Source organism: Mizuhopecten yessoensis, unplaced genomic scaffold, assembly GCF_002113885.1.
Source record: "Mizuhopecten yessoensis strain PY_sf001 unplaced genomic scaffold, ASM211388v2 scaffold9301, whole genome shotgun sequence".
Lineage (NCBI taxonomy): Eukaryota > Metazoa > Mollusca > Bivalvia > Pectinida > Pectinidae > Mizuhopecten > Mizuhopecten yessoensis.
The window spans coordinates 701859-722042 of record NW_018407979.1 but is presented as its reverse complement, the minus strand read 5'-3'; the positions used below and the strand labels follow the sequence as shown (position 1 = coordinate 722042).

The following is a 20184-nucleotide window of genomic DNA, read 5'->3' as shown; positions in this document are numbered from 1 at the left end:
TTTATAAAGTCTGCGCGATACAGCAGCTATATGTTACTGCTAATAAATTAGATTATTTAAATATATTTATTTAAAACTTATATTTACTAAGCTCATCTTTCATAAACAACCCATATTTATTTTATCAGTTCAAAAATTAACCCTCTTTAAAGCAACCTCTATGAGACCGATTTCTTCAGTTTCTGCTCTTGAGACCCGTTTTGCTGTAGCTGCTCTGTGACGTTTTACTGTAGCTGCTCTGTGACGTTTTACTGTAGCTGCTCTGTGACGTCTGTGACGTTTTACTGTAGCTGCTCTGCGACGTTTTATTATAGCTGCACTGTGACGTTTTACTGTAGCTGCCCTGTGACGTTTTACTGTAGGTGCTCTGTGACGTTTTACTGTAGCTGCCCTGTGACGTTTACTGTAGCTGCTCTGTGACGTTTTACTGCTCCGAGACCCGTTTCAACATTATCCGTTTTGGGATCTTTTCTGTGCTAGCTTCTCTGAGACCCGTTACACAGTGACAGTTCTAAGACTTATTGAATAGTAACTTATCTAAGACCGAATTTCAGTTTCCGCTCTGAGGTCCTTTTAACAGAACTAGCCCTGGAAACTGTTTTGGCAGTATTCACCCTGAGGTCCGTTTTCAGTAACCGCTGAGAGAGCCGTTTTTAGTTTCCATTCTGGGACAAATACAAAAGACAACCACTAAGAACAACTACCATCATATCACTGTTTTATTAATAATCAACATATCTTTGAAAATAGCTTACTTTAAACATCCAGAGTCAAGACGTAATGTTTAAATCAGAAAAAATAAATAATATAAAATTGACATAAAATGACACTAGTTTGGGCGTTATCTTCCAAGTATACATGTAAAATACATAGTCATTGATTGCCAAAGATTATGTTGATCTTGGTTCACGTCTAGTTTCTTTCCTAAACATGACGTTTATCATTAGGTTTCTACTTTACCATTGCCCTCCGTTTTACCCTGGATTGCTATTTTTTATATTGCAATCAAACTTGTCAATAAATACGGTACAGTTTAAAGACAATACAAAAGTGTGAAAAATGTTCTTTAGAGAAAATTGAATTTTAAGTGTATTTACCATAGTAGATATGGGCAGGTATTCTAACATAAAAGCTGTGTTTTATAGTAATAATGTAAACATTTATATGAAAACATACGAAACGAAATTGATGTACTTAGGGCATTTTGACGTTGACAGTTTTGCCTCCGTTGTCCAATGTAAAGTGTTGGGTTCGAACCAAATGACCACTGTGTTTAAGGCGAAGAGTATAATCTCCCTTAAATCCTGTGGTATATACATAGTTTCCAGTCACGTGCAAGGTCTCGTTTGTTCTCCAAGTTTGGTGGTAAAGCTGAAGGTATCGTCTTCCAGCTTCGTTGGGCTAATAACAAATATTTGTACAATTATTACATATTTTCTTTAAAAAGTTGTAGGATAAAGTAGAAAATCCAAAAAAGTCACTTGAATATATCTATTGCGAACATTTGTTTTCGTTTGAAATTGAAATATAATACTTTTTTATATAAATTTGTTTACGACAACATGGAACATTCTAGTTGGTAATTGTAAAATGATTTTAGTAAATCTTTAATATCGGCACCGGTCAATTGGTGAAAAGGATGTTGCAGTTAAATTATTTCTACGACAAGAGGTCTACAAACAAAAATCCTCTCATAACGATTACTGATAATGGAAATTGAAAAAATGAAAACACCGGAGTTAACAGAAGGGCAGAAAAGAACATGATTAAAAGTAGAAACAACAACGTCAGCCGGAGATTAAGGGCCTAAAACCCTTTCGAAACATTTGAACGTCTAGAAGAGAGTTCGACCCATTGCCATGAGCCACTTGAGTTCCCAGTTGAAAAGGACCAGGCTATTAAAATCCATAGATTTACCTTATCCGGGGTCAGAGCCTTTTTCTTTGCTAAGATTCATGCTGTGCCTTTCTATGTGAAATACAAAACAGAGTTGCAATACAGGTAGGCTGCAATCATGAACAATTGCAGAAGAAACAGAAACTGAGACCTTTTGCCTCAATTATGCCTCAATTATGCCTCAATTATGCAATACCTCCACATTATGGCCAGTAGCCAAGGCCGATTCGGGTATCCAGATCCGACCGTCCCAGTAGCCCCAGAGCAGGACGCCCTCCACGGCCGGGTGACTAATGAACAGTGTTAGCATGTCCTCTAGTGCATCGGCTTTAATAGCTTCATTCGACTCTTCAACAGTGAACTCGGTGATCCAGATAGGAAGACCAGCCTCTGCTATCTTATCTAACCGATACTAATATAAAAAAAAAAAAATGCAATATATTTTTGGTAAAATTAGGAAGTAAGAAAAATATTTGGTAGAGTACCGATTAATCCATCACAGCTAGTTAATAGTTTGTTGATATGATGCATAATGCTTTTGAAAGAGCGTCACGATCTATATTATATGTTGAAAGTTTTATCCCTTGATAACACTTACATTACCTTTTCATATAATGATCAAATGCATTATACATATAGGTGTATCTGATGTTGTCGATATCTAAATATGTTTTAAACCGAAGTTTAAATCAAATCACTTCTAAAGAAATGATCCAAAAACTGGCCATAGTAACTTTATTAAATTTACTTATTAAGGGGGAACAATCCCCGTCCAACTGTAGACAAAACAATAGACAACTTCAAAAAGTGTTTTTTTTTCCTACAGTAACCTCCCCTGAATTTCATTTGGAATATAACTGAAGTGTCATAGGACCAAGGAAATAACGTCTATCAGGTAGGTCAGCTGGTTAGAGTAGAGTAGGGTACAGGCTTCAAATTCTGGACTAGTCACATCGCAGTTTTACTTCTACAACACTTTTTATTTTTATTTTACCATATTAATTCCATACTTGTTACTTTCACTATTATCATTTTACGCCCTTAAATGGCCTTAGCTGTTGTTAGGAAGTTAAATCCTTTACAACCTACCAACTTATCATTTCACATGAAAAAATCTTAAATGAAATGATTCTGCAAGGAATGGATTTCGTTTTTACAAATGATTATGTAAAGCTATTGATACACAAGTCAAGTATTTCCAATTTATGGTTACAACGTTCGTTTTTGACATTGGTACAGGTATCCTTAATAACTTGTTTCGTCATCACATGGACTTTTGGTCTAAGCCTGCCAATATCTGTCTAGGATAGTGTATATATATGCTGAAATAAATGTATTTGTACATGTACTTGTATGTGTGTGTAAGTGTGTATGAGGTGTGTGAGATGTTTCCTTCATGAGTTACTTCCCCTTAGCCTTGTGTTAATATGAAATATTTTGTGTTAATTTTTTCATTTACAACATGTCTAAAATATTATGTCTCATTGTTTATTCCACTTTGGCAATTTGACGGAGAGAATTCATGTAAGCTTTGCCTGTTATTCAATCCAATTGACTACGACATCTTGTCAATAAAATTTGATGAAATGAAATCACGTACCTTTAAGGAGGAGATATTAAGTTGAGCGTTGGTGTGACACTGAATACCAATTCCGTAAATGGGGACTCCAGCATTCTTCATTGTCAGCGCCTGGTTCTTATACGCCTAGGATATTAATGATAACATTGGTTTGCATTAAAAATGCAAAATTGAAATTTAGCCCTTTGGCAAACATTTGTTATGGAGAGGGTATCAGATCATAAAATCAATGATGGCACAAAAACGAAACATTTAACCTACAAAAACACCGACAAATTTGATGAGTTTTTTTTCTTTTCATTTTCTCTCCCTAAATTATAATTGATATTAAATTAGACTAATAAAGAACAATAATTTTTCTGGAGTCCATATACAGAATCATACATTTGTTAACAATCAAGAACTGTTAAAGTAGCGTTAGAATCCATAACAACTACTTTTATGCGATGAATAAAGCAAGAAAAATATGAAAGGAACAAGATAAAGCTGACTTAAACATTTGTACAAAAACTTTTTTTTCTCTCAATAGAAATTGCGAATGTTATTGAGGAATGTATTTGAAAAGCATGAAGTGAACATTGCTCTCACAGTTGTCATTTTACTGGACGATGCCACAGCAAAATCATTGAGGAACAATTTCACTCCTCTCTCTGCATGGTGGACCCAGTAAAACATCTCCTTGGTGATATTCACGTGACCTGTACTTTCCTCGAAGTATATCCCGTGAAGGTTCTCGTTGTAAACATCCCAGTGCTCCAACCTAGATGGATGATAATTTTAGTCACTCATCCCGTATCATCTTGCACCTCAGATAAGGATATCTCACGTCATAACTCATACTAGATTGTTCTATCTCATTCGATCTGTCTGTAACCTGTTTGCGACATTTCGCGGAATTTTTACGCAGCGATGAATTCATCCGCGCGTTTACGCCTCGAAATTGACAATCTGCATTAGAAATATTCAATGTTGTCATTATTAGTATTTTTTTGATGTTGTTAGATTCCTGTTGTTGTAGATAAAATATATTTTACGCTGTGAAATACGTTGTCTTCTTTGTAAGGACAAACTACATTTTAATGCGGAAGCAATAACATGTTGTTATAGTAGTGTAGAGGCCATATTCATTTGAGGCCCCAGACGGGATACTTATGAGTATAACCTTAAAAGGTGCGAAAAAAACAATAATTACCTGTAATAGAGTGGGATCGGGTTATCTCAGTCTCGGGGTAAGACTCTGTATCATCTCAAACTCGGCTTACACCTCGGTTTGGATTATAATCTTAATCATAATCTTAGCCCTCAACTGAGATAAACCGATCTCGATCAGTTACAGGTAACATATAGTATTTGTATTGTCTGATAATTGTTATCTTTAAAATAAATAATATATATATATAATTCATTATTATAATGATTGCTTACTATAATCATTAGAAGCCCGGTCCCGATCAGCGGTAAGCGGCATAAGGCAGTCCGGCAATATCCTCATATTTTAATAATTGTAACAATTAATTGCATATTTATTTCTATGTATTAGATATATGCTAAAAATACCTATGAATGTGTATTAAGGTTCAATACACTTACGTTCCCCGTGTGTGCGATATGACATCATTGATATGCGTGTGCATTGATTGTATGATTTCGCTTGAATTCATTCCGTTAAGCCATCTAGGATGGGTGTATTTAGCGTTACCCCAGAACATGTTGTGTCCGCGCATCTTCTTCCTGTAATCACAATGATAACTTAATATATATTTTATGAAATAATAATAAAAAAAAACCAGACCCAATCACCAGCCGACATAGACTATTATACGTATGCACTGAACAGTGACAAATTGACTATGAATACCAACTAAAAGCTGTTCAATACTTATATTTTACATTTTCTAACCGCATAGAAAAAAAAAAATTCTTGCAGTATTTGGTTCAAATATATGTATGTATTGTATGTGTGTTCAATGTTTAACAAAATAGCTGTTCTCAAGGGTTAGGTCAGTGGTATATAATGTTACAATTTTTACGTCATAGTAATAAAACGTTGGCTATGACCTTCATAGCTGATATGAATGCCATCTGAACCTGGGAGGGTAATAAAGCGGCAGTGCCATTGAGTGATACATTTATTTTATAGTGTCATATATTTCGATGAAATGCAGCGTACGGTACATGTGGTACATATATTAACATCAGGTATCATGACTTGGGCAGCATTAGTTCAAAAGTTATCAATCACGATTTTTATTATTGGATTTATGAAACTTTTTGTTTTTTCATAATTATACACCAAAATATATATTCTGTCCTCATTGTCCGGTAAATATATGAAAAGTTTGAAAACTAATTCAGAATCACGTAGATCTGTAAAGCATGGGCGCTTTCATTATCAATCTGCAAACACTTTACACATAATTATATATATACATGTTTATCACAATAAAATGATGAGGCTCGTTTGTTGACATCAATGTAACAGCGTCTCAAAATTATTTAAAATTATTTCATGTGAATATTAAAAAAAAACAGATTTAATAGGACTTCTTTGTGTAATTATAATGTCGGCTGTGGATTTAAAAGCAGTCTGTTAAATCTTCATAAGCAGTACGCACCCCTTAGCTCGAAGGGCATTCACGGCAATCATAGCATTATCTAGGTTTGGATGTCCCTTGAAAACAAAGTTATAGATAAGTAAGTAAAATGTGATAACTACAATTGAAGTATATGATGTTACCTTACTGTGAGATTAATTTCCATTGTCCAGGATTTGTAAACTAAACGACTTTTGTAAATGTACATCTGGATATGGTTAGTACGTTGACATGAATTTGAAAGTGACAAAGGGACACGAAAAACCCCAGTCAATATTGATTATCAGATAACGCTTATTACAATTATGCAAGTAGAGCTACAACGTACCTCTACCAAAAGGTTGGACACATAAGTTAATATGAAACCTTACTGTATTCCAAATTACAGGTACAGTGTGGCAAATCAAGTTAATTTAACTCAAAAACACAGAATAGATCATGTGGAATGTAGCGTGTAAACTAAATTATACCACAAACACCACATATAAAGTGTAATGCTTGATATAAGATAAACTCAAACACAAATGAAAAATATAAGATAAAAGGTGTGTTATACAACTGTAACCTAATCTATTATATCTCAGATGTATTAGGAATACAACATATTGTATTAATTCTAGCTCAAATTACAGGTACACCAGTTAAAGTAGCATATACGTTGAAACACTAATGCTAATATAATATATAACGTGTAAAGTAGCGTATTATCTAACTTGAACATGTATACATGTTAAAATACGTTGTATTGGAAATTGTATGAAAGATTTTTAAAGTTTTATCAAATCTTTTTTGTACAGTTCCGAATCACTGATAATGTCAGGACTACTAAAGCTTAAAAATCGACTACTCATGTCACGAAACTCGAAATGATAACGGCCTGCAGATAAAATAAACAAACAATATATATCTATTCGAGGACGCAAGGGTAAATGTTACTTGGCATTACATTTTGCTAACAAGACTTGTTAAAATTAGATTTAAACAGTCTAATGAAAACTATGAAAGATGCTTAAACGCAAAAATATTTTTTTCATTTCGATTACATTTTTGATGTGGGGATTGGAGGTGTGTCAACACGATAATTCTATACTTTTATGAACCCATTTAAAAATGCAAAGCGTAATCTAGAGTTGTCAACGAAAACTCTTTTTATTAAAATCATACAATGTTGACACAGCAACAGTGGGGTGTACCTTTGGTCACAGAGCTACCGTGAGTATACTTTTTAAATATATCTATTCCAGACATCGACAAATGTTTTGATTTACAGTCATTGTGTAAAAGTATTTCTTTAAAATTCAACTCGACCTTGTTTTGTTTGTTACACACCTGAACGGGTTCCGTCTGTGGCCATTTGAGAGCGTTCCCGAGAACTCCCCACTCAAAGTTGTCGTAGAAAAACTGTTGGTATGGACGATGTACTGAATCAACGATCATGGCAGCGTCCACAACTGAGCCGAATGCAAATTTGCTCCCTGTTTGTTGAATCTGTCATAAACAAAGAAAATTGTTTATATAATTAGATACATGTAAATTGAGGATTGAATTCTGCTTCTTGTTAAATGGCAATGTTATTCTGTTCTGGGCAAAATTCGGTAGTTCTATTGCGACTAAATTGAGAAGATATTGAAATAGAGTTTTATGTATACAATTACAAACGTACAAATATATTTATTAAAGATAAAAACGATATATAAATTTAAAAAAAATAGATATAATTAGTATTTAAATGTTGAGTTAAATATACACCAGGGAACTCGGCATTCATTAGAGTTCTATAAACAACAATTCCTATCCACTGAAGACATTCGTTATTTTAGTGGGGGGGGGGGGGTTTCTGTCATACGATTATAAAAATCAAAGTCTTGAAAGGACTCAAAATCTGGTACTGTACATATACCAATTAATGAGCTTTTTATAGAAATCCGATGGAATAAGCAAAACCTTTACTTGATACATGCATGATTAGATACTGACTTGATATGCGAAGCTCATATACTTTTAGCCTCAATTCACAATGTTTAACTTGATCATAAATATTGATATAGACCAATACTCCTAACTATCCAATTCCAAGTATCACCTTTCTGATAGAAATATTGACTGGTGTGGGCCTGTATAGCCCAAATGCTTTTCAATACTGTTTGCAAACATTTATCACATCTGTGATCCTCCAATTTAGGCAAAGGCGAGGCCCATTAGTTTAAACAAAGCTAGGTTAGCTAGCTAACACTCAAGGAATCTTTGCTAAGTCATATGAGTCTAAAATTTCGAAAAAAATAATAGCAGTAATAATACAAAAAAACTAATTTTGACAGATTTAAAACTCCTGTGGTTTACTCAATGTTATTAAGAGATATACCACTATCGATCTTTAAAAAAAATCCTGCTTTTAACCACCAAGCGTACTGTCTTTGATTTCTATTATCACTAGGAATTTACGGTATTAACACCCAAAACACATACATTTCAAATAAACGTCAAGCAGAAACAATATATATTCGCGGTAGCATGGGCCTACGTCTTTTAAGCGATCTCATACCAGAAAATGACGTTATGCGTGCGTGAAAATTTATTAATTTAATAAAAATCGAAAACACTTTTTCCATCCAAAATCAGTTTTAGTAGAAAAATGTCAAAAGTCCAACAGCCGTATTTTTAAGCTGTTCCTGTTTGTGGGTTACATTAAAATTATCAGCAAGTAAATATTGAAAAAGTAGATCCGTTCGATTTTGGAGAATCGTGTAATCCCAATAAAGTCGAAAAACTGGAGTATGTAGGATTGTGTGTAATACTGAATTATGTGAGATTGTCAGTAATATTATTAATTGAAAATTACGTAAAACATGAACTATGTGAGATAAAGTGTTATGCTAAATTATGTAAGATTATGTAATATTGAATTATGTAAGATTGTGGGTAATGTTCAATTATGTAAGATTGCGCGTCGTGTTAAATTATGTAAGTTTACAAGTTCTGGTGAATTTGTGTGTAAAATTACATTATGTAAGATTGTGTGTAATGTTGCGTTATGTAGGATTGTGTGTAACGTTGCATTATGTAGAATTGTGTGTAATGTTGTAATATGTAGTATTGTGTGTAATGTTACATTATGTAGGATTATGTGTAATGTTGCATTATGTAAGATTGTGTGTAATGTCGCATTATATAGGATTGTGTGTAATGTCGCATTATATAGGATTGTGTGTAATGTTGCATTATGTAGGATTGTGTGTAATGTTACATTATGTATGCTTGTGCGTCATGTTACCTTGTGTAGGATTGTGAGTGATGTTACCTTGTGTAGGATTGTGAGTGATGTTACCTTGTGTATGATTGTGGGTAATGTTACCTTGTGTAGGATTGTGAGTGATGTTACCTTGTGTATGATTGTGGGTAATGTTACCTTGTGTAGGATTGTGAGTGATGTTACCTTGTGTAGGATTGTGTGTAATGTTACATTATGTAGGATTGTGTGTAATGTTACATTGTGTAGGATTGTGTGTAATGTTAAATTATGTAGGACTGTGTGTAATGTTACATTGTGTAGGATTGTGTGTAATGTTACATTATGTAGGACTGTGTGTAGTGTTACATTATGTAGGATTGTGCTTGATGTTACATTATGTAGGACTGTGAGTGATGTTACCTTGTGGAGGATTGTGAGTGATGTTACCTTGTGTAGGATTGTGTGTAATGTTGCATTATGTAAGTTTGTTTGTAATGTTGCATTATGTAGGATTGTGTGTAATGTTACATTGTGTAGGATTGTGTGTAATGTTGCATTATGTAAGTTTGTTTGTAATGTTGCATTATGTAGGATTGTGTGTAATGTTACATTGTGTAGGACTGTGTGTAATGTTACATTATGTATGATTGTGTGTAATGTTACATTGTGTAGGATTGTGTGTAATGTTGCATTATGTAAGTTTGTTTGTAATGTTGCATTATGTAGGATTGTGTGTAATGTTGCATTATGTAGGATTGTGTGTAATGTTACATTATGTATGATTGGGCGTCATGTTACCTTGTGTAGGATTGTGTGTAATGTTACATTATGTAAGATTGTGTGTAATGTTGCATTATGTAGGATTTTGAGTGATGTTACATAATGTAGGTTGTGAGTGATGTTACCTTGTGGAGGATTGTGAGTGATGTTACCTTGTGTAGGATTGTGTGTAATGTTACATTATGTATGATTGTGCGTCATGTTACCTTGTGTAGGATTGTGAGTGATGTTACATTGTGTAGGATTGTGTGTAATGTTACATGATGTAGGATTGTGAGTGATGTTACCTTGTGCAGGATTGTGAGTGATGTTACCTTGTGTAGGATTGTGTGTTATGTTGCATTATGTAGGATTGTGAGTGATGTTACATAATGTAGGTTGTGAGTGATGTTACCTTGTGGAGGATTGTGAGTGATGTTACCTTGGGTAGGATTGTGAGTGATGTTACCTTGTGTAGGATTGTGTGTAATGTTACATGATGTAGGATCGTGAGTGATGTTACCTTGTGTAGGATTGTGTGTAATGTTACATTATGTATGATTGTGCGTCATGTTACCTTGTGTAGGATTGTGAGTGACGTTACATTTGTAGGATTGTGAGTGATGTTACCTTGTGTAGGATTGTGAGTGATGTTACCATGTGTAGGATTGTGAGTGATGTTACCTTGTGTAGGATTGTGTGAAATGTTGCGTTATGTAGGACTGTGAGTGATGTTACCTTGTGAATGATTGTGTGTAATGTTACATTATGTAGGATTGTGAGTGATGTTACCTTGTGTTGGATTGTGTGTAATGTTACATTATGTAGGATTGTGAGCGATGTTACCTTGTGTAGGATTGTGTGTAATGTTACCTTGTATAGGATTGTCAGTGATGTTACCTTGTGTAGGATTGTGAGTGATGTTACCTTGTGTTGGATTGTGTGTAATGTTACCTTGTATAGGATTGTCAGTGATGTTACCTTGTGTAGGATTGTGTGTAATGTTACATTATGTATGATTGTGCGTAATGTTACCGTGTGTAGGATTGTGTGTAATGTTACATTATGTAGGATTGTGAGTAATGTTACATTGTGTAGGATTGTGAGTGATGTTACCTTGTGTAGGATTGTGAGTGATGTTACCTTGTGTAGGATTGTGAGTGATGTTACCTTGTGTAGGATTGTGTGTAATGTTACATTATGTATGATTGTGCGTAATGTTACCGTGTGTAGGATTGTGTGTAATGTTACATTATGTAGGATTGTGAGTAATGTTACATTGTGTAGGATTGTGAGTGATGTTACCTTGTGTAGGATTGTGAGTGATGTTACCTTGTGTAGGATTGTGAGTGATGTTACCTTGTGTAGGATTGTGTGTAATGTTACATTATGTATGATTGTGCGTAATGTTACCGTGTGTAGGATTGTGTGTAATGTTACATTATGTAGGATTGTGAGTAATGTTACATTGTGTAGGATTGTGAGTGATGTTACCTTGTGTAGGATTGTGAGTGATGTTACCTTGTGTAGGATTGTGAGTGATGTTACCTTGTGTATGATTGTGGGTAATGTTACCTTGTGTAGGATTGTGAGTGATGTTACCTTGTGCAGGATTGTGTGTAATGTTACATTATGTAGGATTGTGAGTGATGTTACCTTGTGTAGGATTGTGTTTGATGTTACATTATGTAGGATTGTGAGTGATGTTACCTTGTGTAAGATTGTGTGTAATGTTACCTTGTGTAGGATTGTGAGTGATGTTACATTATGTAGGATTATGACGGATGTTACCTTGTGTAGGATTGTGTGTAATGTTACATTATGTAGGATTGTGTGTAAAGTTGCATTATGTAGGATTGTGTGTAATGTTACATTGTGTAGGATTGTGTGTAATGTTACATTGTGTAGGACTGTGTGTAATGTTGCATTATATAGGATTGAGTGTAATGTTGCATTGTGTAGGATTGTGTGTAATGTTACATTGTGTAGGATTGTGTGTAATGTTACATTATGTACGATTGTGTGTAATGTTACATTGTGTAGGACTGTGTGTAATGTTACATTGTGTAGGACTGTGTGTAATGTTGCATTATATAGGATTGAGTGTAATGTTGCATTGTGTAGGATTGTGTGTAATGTTGCATTATGTAGGATTTTGTGTAATGTTACATTGTGTAAGATTGTTTGTAATGTTGCATTATGTAGGATTGTGTGTAATGTTTCATTATGTAAGATTGTTTGTAATGTTGCATTATGTAGGATTGTGTGTAATGTTACATTATGTACGATTGTGTGTAATGTTACATTGTGTAGGACTGTGTGTAATGTTACATTGTGTAGGACTGTGTGTAATGTTACATTGTGTAGGATTGTGTGTAATGTTGCGTTATGTAGGACTGTGAGTGATGTTACCTTGTGAATGATTGTGTGTAATGTTACATTATGTAGGATTGTGAGTGATGTTACATTATGTAGGATTATGACGGATGTTACCTTGTGTAGGATTGTGTGTAATGTTACCTTGTGTAGGATTGTGAGTGATGTTACCATGTGTAGGATTGTGAGTGATGTTACCTTGTGTAGGATTGTGAGTGATGTTACCTTGTGTAGGATTGTGAGTGATGTTACATTATGTAGGATTATGACGGATGTTACCTTGTGTAGGATTGTGTGTAATGTTGCATTATGTAGGATTTTGTGTAATGTTACATTGTGTAAGATTGTTTGTAATGTTGCATTATGTAGGATTGTGTGTAATGTTACATTGTGTAGGACTGTGTGTAATGTTGCATTATGTAGGATTGTGTGTAATGTTTCATTATGTAAGATTGTTTGTAATGTTGCATTATGTAGGATTGTGTGTAATGTTTCATTATGTAAGATTGTTTGTAATGTTGCATTATGTAGGATTGTGTGTAATGTTTCATTATGTAAGATTGTTTGTAATGTTGCATTATGTAGGATTGTGTGTAATGTTACATTATGTATGATTGTGTGTAATGTTACCTTGTGTAGGATTGTGAGTGATGTTACCTTGTGTAGGATTGTGAGTGATGTTACCATGTGTAGGATTGTGAGTGATGTTACCTTGTGTAGGATTGTGTGAAATGTTGCGTTATGTAGGACTGTGAGTGATGTTACCTTGTGAATGATTGTGTGTAATGTTACATTATGTAGGATTGTGAGTGATGTTACATTATGTAGGATTGTGTTGAATATATAAGTGTGTAAGATTGTTTGGAATGCTTTTGTGGTGAAATTATGTTAGTGGAATGTAAAATTATGTAAAATTGTGTGTAATAAGAAAAGAAGAAAAAAAACTTGACTCTAAGTATACACGCATTAATTTTTGTTGTAGATAAATGCTTTATCTGGTAATGTGCATTTCTTGTTTATTTAAAAAAAAAACTGTACAGATATGTATTATGTTTGTACAAATGAAGCTAAAATAGCCCTGAACTTTAGCAATACCAAGTACGTTTAGGCGGTACAAATGTATGGATGAGTAATGCAGACTTTATCAGTAGGGTTGATAAAATACGTTTTAAAAGTACGTTTGAGGTGTTTTGTTATGTAATAACTAGTGTGTATGATAAGCTATCTACAGTACATGTAAAATGTAATCAAATGATATCAGTGAGGATGCGTCACCCTATTGTGTTACTGACCTCAACAGTATAACCAGATCCATGGAGATTTTGAAAACTGGAACAAAATGAAAAACAAATTAAAAGACACTCAATACACTTGTGTATCTGGTCATCATTTTTCAGAACTTACTCTAATTAGGCACATGTATAGTCTAATACAGGGGGCACACCGTCACGTTAAGTCGAAAAGAGGGGCCACACGTATAGTATCATAGAGGGGGGCACACGTGTAATTTAAAAGAGAGGACACACGTTTAGTCTAATAGATGTTCCCCAACGACTGATTAGAAAGACACACTGTAAAACTGAGTGTGTTTTTAATTTTAAAACTTACTAACTCGAGTAAGATAAACATGATAATCAACCATCACGAAGTTTAATTACCCTTTTCTTCCAAAACGTTAATATACTATATCTAGAAAACCATGATTCTCCAGGAATGTCCTGTTTCAGATTGGGGAAACGATTGAAGCTATGACGTCACAATGGAAGATGACGTCGCAAAGCATTGTAACTTGACATCATAATTTAAAGACTAATCACTGAAATAACGTCCGAGGTGTGATCCACTAAAACACTATTAATCTGACGATTTTCAGGCAAGATTAACATCAAACAAAGGGTAATCCAATATAACATAAGCTCCTAAAAACACTATGGCTTATAATGAGGCACGGATAGTGGAAACAGCAAGAATAGAGGACTCACAAAAGGACATCAACTCATCCAAAAAAAAAAAAAAAATTGTCACAGAACACATTCTTTTTCTAATAGTTCTTTTTCCCAATGTCATAATAAACCTATTTCAACGTCACCGTAGTCCTAACTATTTCGGACGTGATAAAGTATGGGGTCAACTACCGTTATCTGTTATCTGTTATCAGTTTCTGAAGTAGTATTACACTAACTTAACTGTGATAGGAGCTTTCCGGATACTGGTAATCCGGGAGTTAGCTTCGGACTTCCAGTTAGCATCGTAAGTGAGTTCCTCGAAACTTGCGTCATCGACCATGTAGTTTACCTGTTGTTCGTTGATGGCAAAGAAAATGGAAATTTGATGGATACCTGCAAATATAGTATATAACCGATAATTTAGCAAACTTGACCTGGCTGGGACCATGTTTTGAAACTCCCACTTCACTGCCCATCCGTTTATATACACGCAGAAAAAAATCTAACTACAGCATAAATTCTTATTTAAGAGCTTAAAGGTGTGACTTATATAATCCCCCCCTATCTCGATGATGTCACAGGGAAATATCTAACCCGTGGGGTTATGTTTTGGTTGTATAACTGGAGACTCTGCGAGGGTTAGAGATTTCTTGGTTACATCTTCAAAACAGTGGGTGATTATTTTTCTCCGATCAATCCCACACATGTACTATATGGAGAACAATAGTTTCCAGCATTTGGAATATGTTTTATCATGATTTACATAGGACTTTTTCTGTCGAGAGCTGATTGTGACGTCATATCCTATTGTTTCGAAGACTATTCAAGAGTAGACTATTGTTTCTTTTTACGTCATATCTGTCATACCTTAGGAGTTGACAGAGATAAACATCAATGTATAAAACGGGAGATCATTCTGTAAATAAAGGGAGAACGATATTGTCCAAAACAAATGGTATCATTTGTTGTATTTTTTTAAGTGTATACAGATATCACCTTATGATAGTTTTGCTGTAAATGTCATATATACCTGTAATTATCTTACCTGGTGATACTGTAAAGTCGAAACCTACTTCAACCCATCCATTTTCCCTTCTCGTCTTTGGGTTGGTAGATGCATTGACATGCGTGGTATGGCCTTGAAATATTAAGTCAAGCAAATTTTATACACTTTGAAATAGTACAAAAACATACATTACAATGATAGACTGCCCTGATAAAAGACCACATGAAGTTAAACGTAACACACAAACACACTGGTGATTGCGACTTTTATATTTGATAATGCACTGTAAATTCCAGCATACACCTGATGTCAGGGGCAATGAAATTAAATTTGTCTGAACTTAAGTTGAAACAGAAGGCAGGTACATACTCATTAATTTTATGAATTTCCAACTAACTTTACAGGAGTGCTAGTTAATTTCACCAAATTACTCAGTGGAGTGTTTACATTAAGAACCGTGCCACTAGTTACTCAAAACAGACAACTGTGGCCATCAAGGTAAAAGCAAACTTTGGGAATTAAGAAATCCACCAGCAGAGTCAACCATCTAGTTAATATATAAATAAAACAGAAATTCTGATATTAGCATTATTTGATTTCTGCGATTATATGTTTACGTCTATGCTCACTTTCGCTTTCTGCACCCTCGGAATATGTCATAGCAAAATAGAAGGCTTAGTGTGTGCAATATTGTGGATGAGGTGAGAAGATAGTTTTATCGCGTAACGGAAAAATTGACTGGCTTTGAAGTCGGTGTCGCTTTTCTGTATCTTCAAAGGACAGGAATCAAACTTATCGATTTGTTCAGCTGTTTTTACCTGAACCCAATCAAATAGCTTGTCGCGTGCCTTCAATATTGCTATGACATATTCGAGGGGTGCAGAGAGCGAAAGTGAGCGTAACCACTGGAGTATCAAGGGAGTACTTTCAGTGAGCGACTTTTTAATACTATCAAAGTACTTATCAATGTTTTTCAAGTTTTGTCTAGTTAACAAGCACCAAACAAAGGACTTGAATTTACTCTATTCCGTCTTTGCGTATTGCAGAGTTATCTTCTCTTGTGAGCAGGTATTGATTGTTACGTCATTGATTTGTGTGAGAAAATTACGTCGTTTTCTCAAACATTGATGACGTTACTCTCCAAAACAAATGACGTAGCAATCAATACCTGCTCACAAGAGAAGATAACTCTGCAATACGCAAAAATGGAATTGGATGTGGGTAAACTTACATTGAACCAGCCATATGTAATGAATTTTATGATACTAACTGTGTGCCGATTCCTTGACCCTCAGCTGTACATTGTGAAACATGTGTCCTGGTGCCATGTTCAGTAGTTTTACCCGGGCACTGAATACATATGTATGGCCAGGTGAAACAGCCACTGTTTGTCCCAATCCAATCCCAGCGTTTGTTCTGTAAAAGATGTATATTGATAAATGATGCAAATTCAGCGCACCTCTTTCGTTCAAACTTAGGTTTCATTATTTGCTAAAAATGAAGATTAAAACAAATTGTTGATGTAGCGTATGTAGGTTTATAAATCAATATTCCACCTTTTGGTGGAGAAAAATAATAAAGTTATCATTCTACAATTATACAATCTACAGTCTCAGAAAAATGTAATTGATCATTGTCTTGTAATTATAGGTCACGATGGCCGAGTGGTTAAGGCGTTGGACTTGAAATCCAATGGGATCTTCCCGCGCAGGTTCGAACCCTGCTCGTGACGAATATTTATATTTTACTCAATTACATTGTTTCGATTTTGTTTTTGTTCAAACATTTTAAAACCTTTTTTTTTATTTTCATACAATACGAAACTCAGCAGTTTTCGAACACACTGTTAACCATATTTTATATAAGTAAAACACACACCAAGCGCACCTTTAAATCAATTGTATATATATACTCCAAATGTAGCATCTGGCAAAGTAAATTTATATGTCACGATGGCCGAGTGGTTAAGGCGTTGGACTCGAAATCCAATGGGATCTTCCCGCGCAGGTTCGAACCCTGCTCGTGACGTAAACATACATTTTATATCGTTTTTGCTTATTTTTTTAATATGATAACTTCAAAAATACAACCTTCCATATCACACATATTTTTGTGCAACGCACAACGCGAAACTCAAATGTTTTCATATTTCACAAATCGCAAAGGTGAAATGCGCACACTTATCGATGCGACATCTTGCAGGCTATCTTTTACTTTACCTTAAAACATTCATTCTATATGTCACGATGGCCGAGTGGTTAAGGCGTTGGACTTGAAATCCAATGGGATCTTCCCGCGCAGGTTCGAACCCTGCTCGTGACGTAGACATACATTTTATATCATATTTTTCCTATATTTTTTTTCTTTTTCATGATTAATTCAAAAATACTACCTACCATTTCATACATTGTTGTGCAACGCTAAACTATACAAAGGTGAAATACGCACACGTATCAATCAACTTTGTCAATACCACAGATGCGACATCTTGCAAGCTAACTATTATTACCTTAACATTAATATAGCAGTATATGTCACGATGGCCGAGTGGTTAAGGCGTTGGACTTGAAATCCAATGGGATCTTCCCGCGCAGGTTCGAACCCTGCTCGTGACGTAAACATACATTTTATATTGGTGTTTTTTGTTGGAAACGGATTAATTCAAAAATACTACCAACCATTTCATACTTTTTTGCACAACGCGTAAAACTTTCATCAACTTACAAATTCACAAAGGTGAATGCGCACACGAATCAATCAATTTTGTCAATACTACAGATGCGACATCTTGAAAGCTATTTTTTTACATTAAATAATCCATTTCATTATATGTCATGATGGCCGAGTGGTTAAGACGTTGGACTTGAAATCCAATGGGATCTTCCCGCATAGGTTCTAACCCTGCTCTTGACGTGATAATTTTTTATGACAACCGTTAAATAAGGTAATGAATGAAAAATTATTTCCTTATAGAAGGGAATTACAAGGTATGTTTTATAAATTTTAAAATCTAGTAAATAATATAATATATACTTCTTACCTCTGTGTGACCTTGCCGCTGTGATTTCCATGGAAACTGTCAGTGCTGCTTGACAGAGTACAACCGCTGCATATCCAATTCCCTGAAAAGGACGTGCTTTCAAAATCCGGATTTTTTAGTAGTTCTGCAGCTCCATCAGTCAACAGAAACATTGACCAGGCTGTGAACAGGAACACAATCATAATGAGTCTTAAGTACTTACAGAATAGTAAACTCCTATTCCGTGAAACGTTCGAATGACTGCTAAATTTAGAAAAGTCACGTCCTACCACACCAGTATGAACTGTGTGACCTTGTCTTATCTACAGAGCACGATACCTATGTTAAATGTCTGATCGAAGCATGCAACAAATGTGTGTTGGAGTATTAATATAGTAAGAGAGCGTACGGAGTTATATGTAAAGACACATTTACATCAACCCTCATTAATGCATACAATACGTAAAATGATTCATTTTCATTAAGTAATTGTTAAAAAAACAAGTGGCATTCATGAAAGAAACAATTCCATAACATACTTATATTTTGCTATCAAAGTTTTACTTCCTACATAAACAATGAACGCATCAAACGGGTCGTAACCATTTAAGACCGATAGGTCCCTTTGTCAGGCTATAACTGAGTGTAACGTTGCGACACGTTTGATACGTACATTGTTTGCGTAGAAAGTAAAACTTTGATGACACATATTTCCAAATCGATTAATGTTATCGAAGATATTTATCTTTCATTTGTAGCCTGAATGTTTTGCGTAGATCTGAAATGGCAGCGGGAACTTCTTCACACACGCACAAAATCACACAAACACACTCTGGATAAGGTAAAAACTATTTTTGATAGATATCCAGTGTGACCAGCTACTATACATACAAACAAGTTTTGCTTGATGTCAACTCATTTCGAGCTAACTTATTTATTATTAACAATAAATATTATACATGCTTAGTATGTTTTTATCACAAACAGTACTAAAAGACTGATTTTGCGAGCTTTCGAAAACATCTGTTTCCTTTGACATCTGAACGCTTGACAAAGGAAACAAACGATTTCTTATTCATACCAAACTTATGAATCTTGTTCCAAGTAATATATATCTTAGTATGATATCGCGATTTTCAAATCATTTATTTTAAACATTCATTAAATTATTCAGATAATGTCATATTCAATACGATATGATTAAAGTATACTCTAGCGCCCTGTAGAATCGTTTGCTCTCACCCTCTCGTTGTTCTTGTGGAATGCTAAAACAAATACGCCCATAGTATCCACGTATCTATTGACGGGTTAACACCCATGTGGGGCCCCCAAAGAGGGGGGCAAATACAAGGATTGGGCCTTTGGTCTGATGTCAAGGCACAATTCGATATAGTGTAATACTGTGTTGATGATGTATAAGGCAATTAAAATAAATAACATGAATAATGTATGTTTTCTTGTGAAGAGAATGAGTCTGGGACCGATTGGTTTATATGTGTTTCACTAAAACATCGTGGTAAACACATACATAGTATGTTACATGAATGATGGGATTTAAGACACTCCGGTGAAGCGAAATACTCGTTATCCGTTTATAGTGGTCAATAATGTAATTTGCATATCTAAAATTACGTATAATATTCAATAGCCACGTTTAGAAAATATCACTGCAAGCAGAAACGTTTGACTTTAAATATATTTTATTGTCGTAGTGCGTACAAGGGATTTGGCACGAGTTATTGCATCTTATGACGCCATCTCCTATCAACATTTCAATTAC

General features: G+C 34.7%; 2 protein-coding genes and 5 non-coding genes across 7 annotated transcripts in view; 6 read left to right on the top strand and 1 right to left on the bottom strand.

Annotated features, from left to right (window-relative positions):
- Window positions 1-301: 301 nt before the first annotated feature.
- Window positions 302-18686, bottom strand: LOC110457724 (anti-sigma-I factor RsgI6-like). The gene is made up of 12 exons (XM_021509104.1): window positions 18426-18686; window positions 16656-16801; window positions 15425-15517; window positions 14616-14772; window positions 13726-13762; window positions 7399-7557; window positions 6091-6146; window positions 5066-5206; window positions 4064-4235; window positions 3497-3601; window positions 2093-2308; window positions 302-1401 (listed from the first exon to the last, which is right to left on the bottom strand). Exons 1-12 carry the CDS (start codon window positions 18605-18607, stop codon window positions 1195-1197), a joined length of 1671 nt encoding a protein of 556 aa, XP_021364779.1. The 5' UTR covers window positions 18608-18686; the 3' UTR covers window positions 302-1194.
- Window positions 7253-20184, top strand: part of LOC110457725 (chitinase-3-like protein 1) — a 32441-nt gene continuing 19509 nt past the window's right edge. Inside the window, exon 1 of the mRNA XM_021509107.1 lies at window positions 7253-7281. The gene's annotated coding sequence lies outside the window, so the exon portion shown is untranslated. The remainder of the gene's footprint in view (window positions 7282-20184) is intronic.
- Window positions 17036-17117, top strand: Trnas-uga. Its single transcript has one exon. It is a non-coding gene; the product is annotated as a tRNA-Ser (tRNA).
- Window positions 17332-17413, top strand: Trnas-cga. The gene has a single exon. It is a non-coding gene; the product is annotated as a tRNA-Ser (tRNA).
- Window positions 17626-17707, top strand: Trnas-uga. Its single transcript has one exon. It is a non-coding gene; the product is annotated as a tRNA-Ser (tRNA).
- On the top strand, window positions 17919-18000 carry Trnas-uga. The gene has a single exon. It is a non-coding gene; the product is annotated as a tRNA-Ser (tRNA).
- Trnas-uga lies at window positions 18217-18298 on the top strand. The gene has a single exon. It is a non-coding gene; the product is annotated as a tRNA-Ser (tRNA).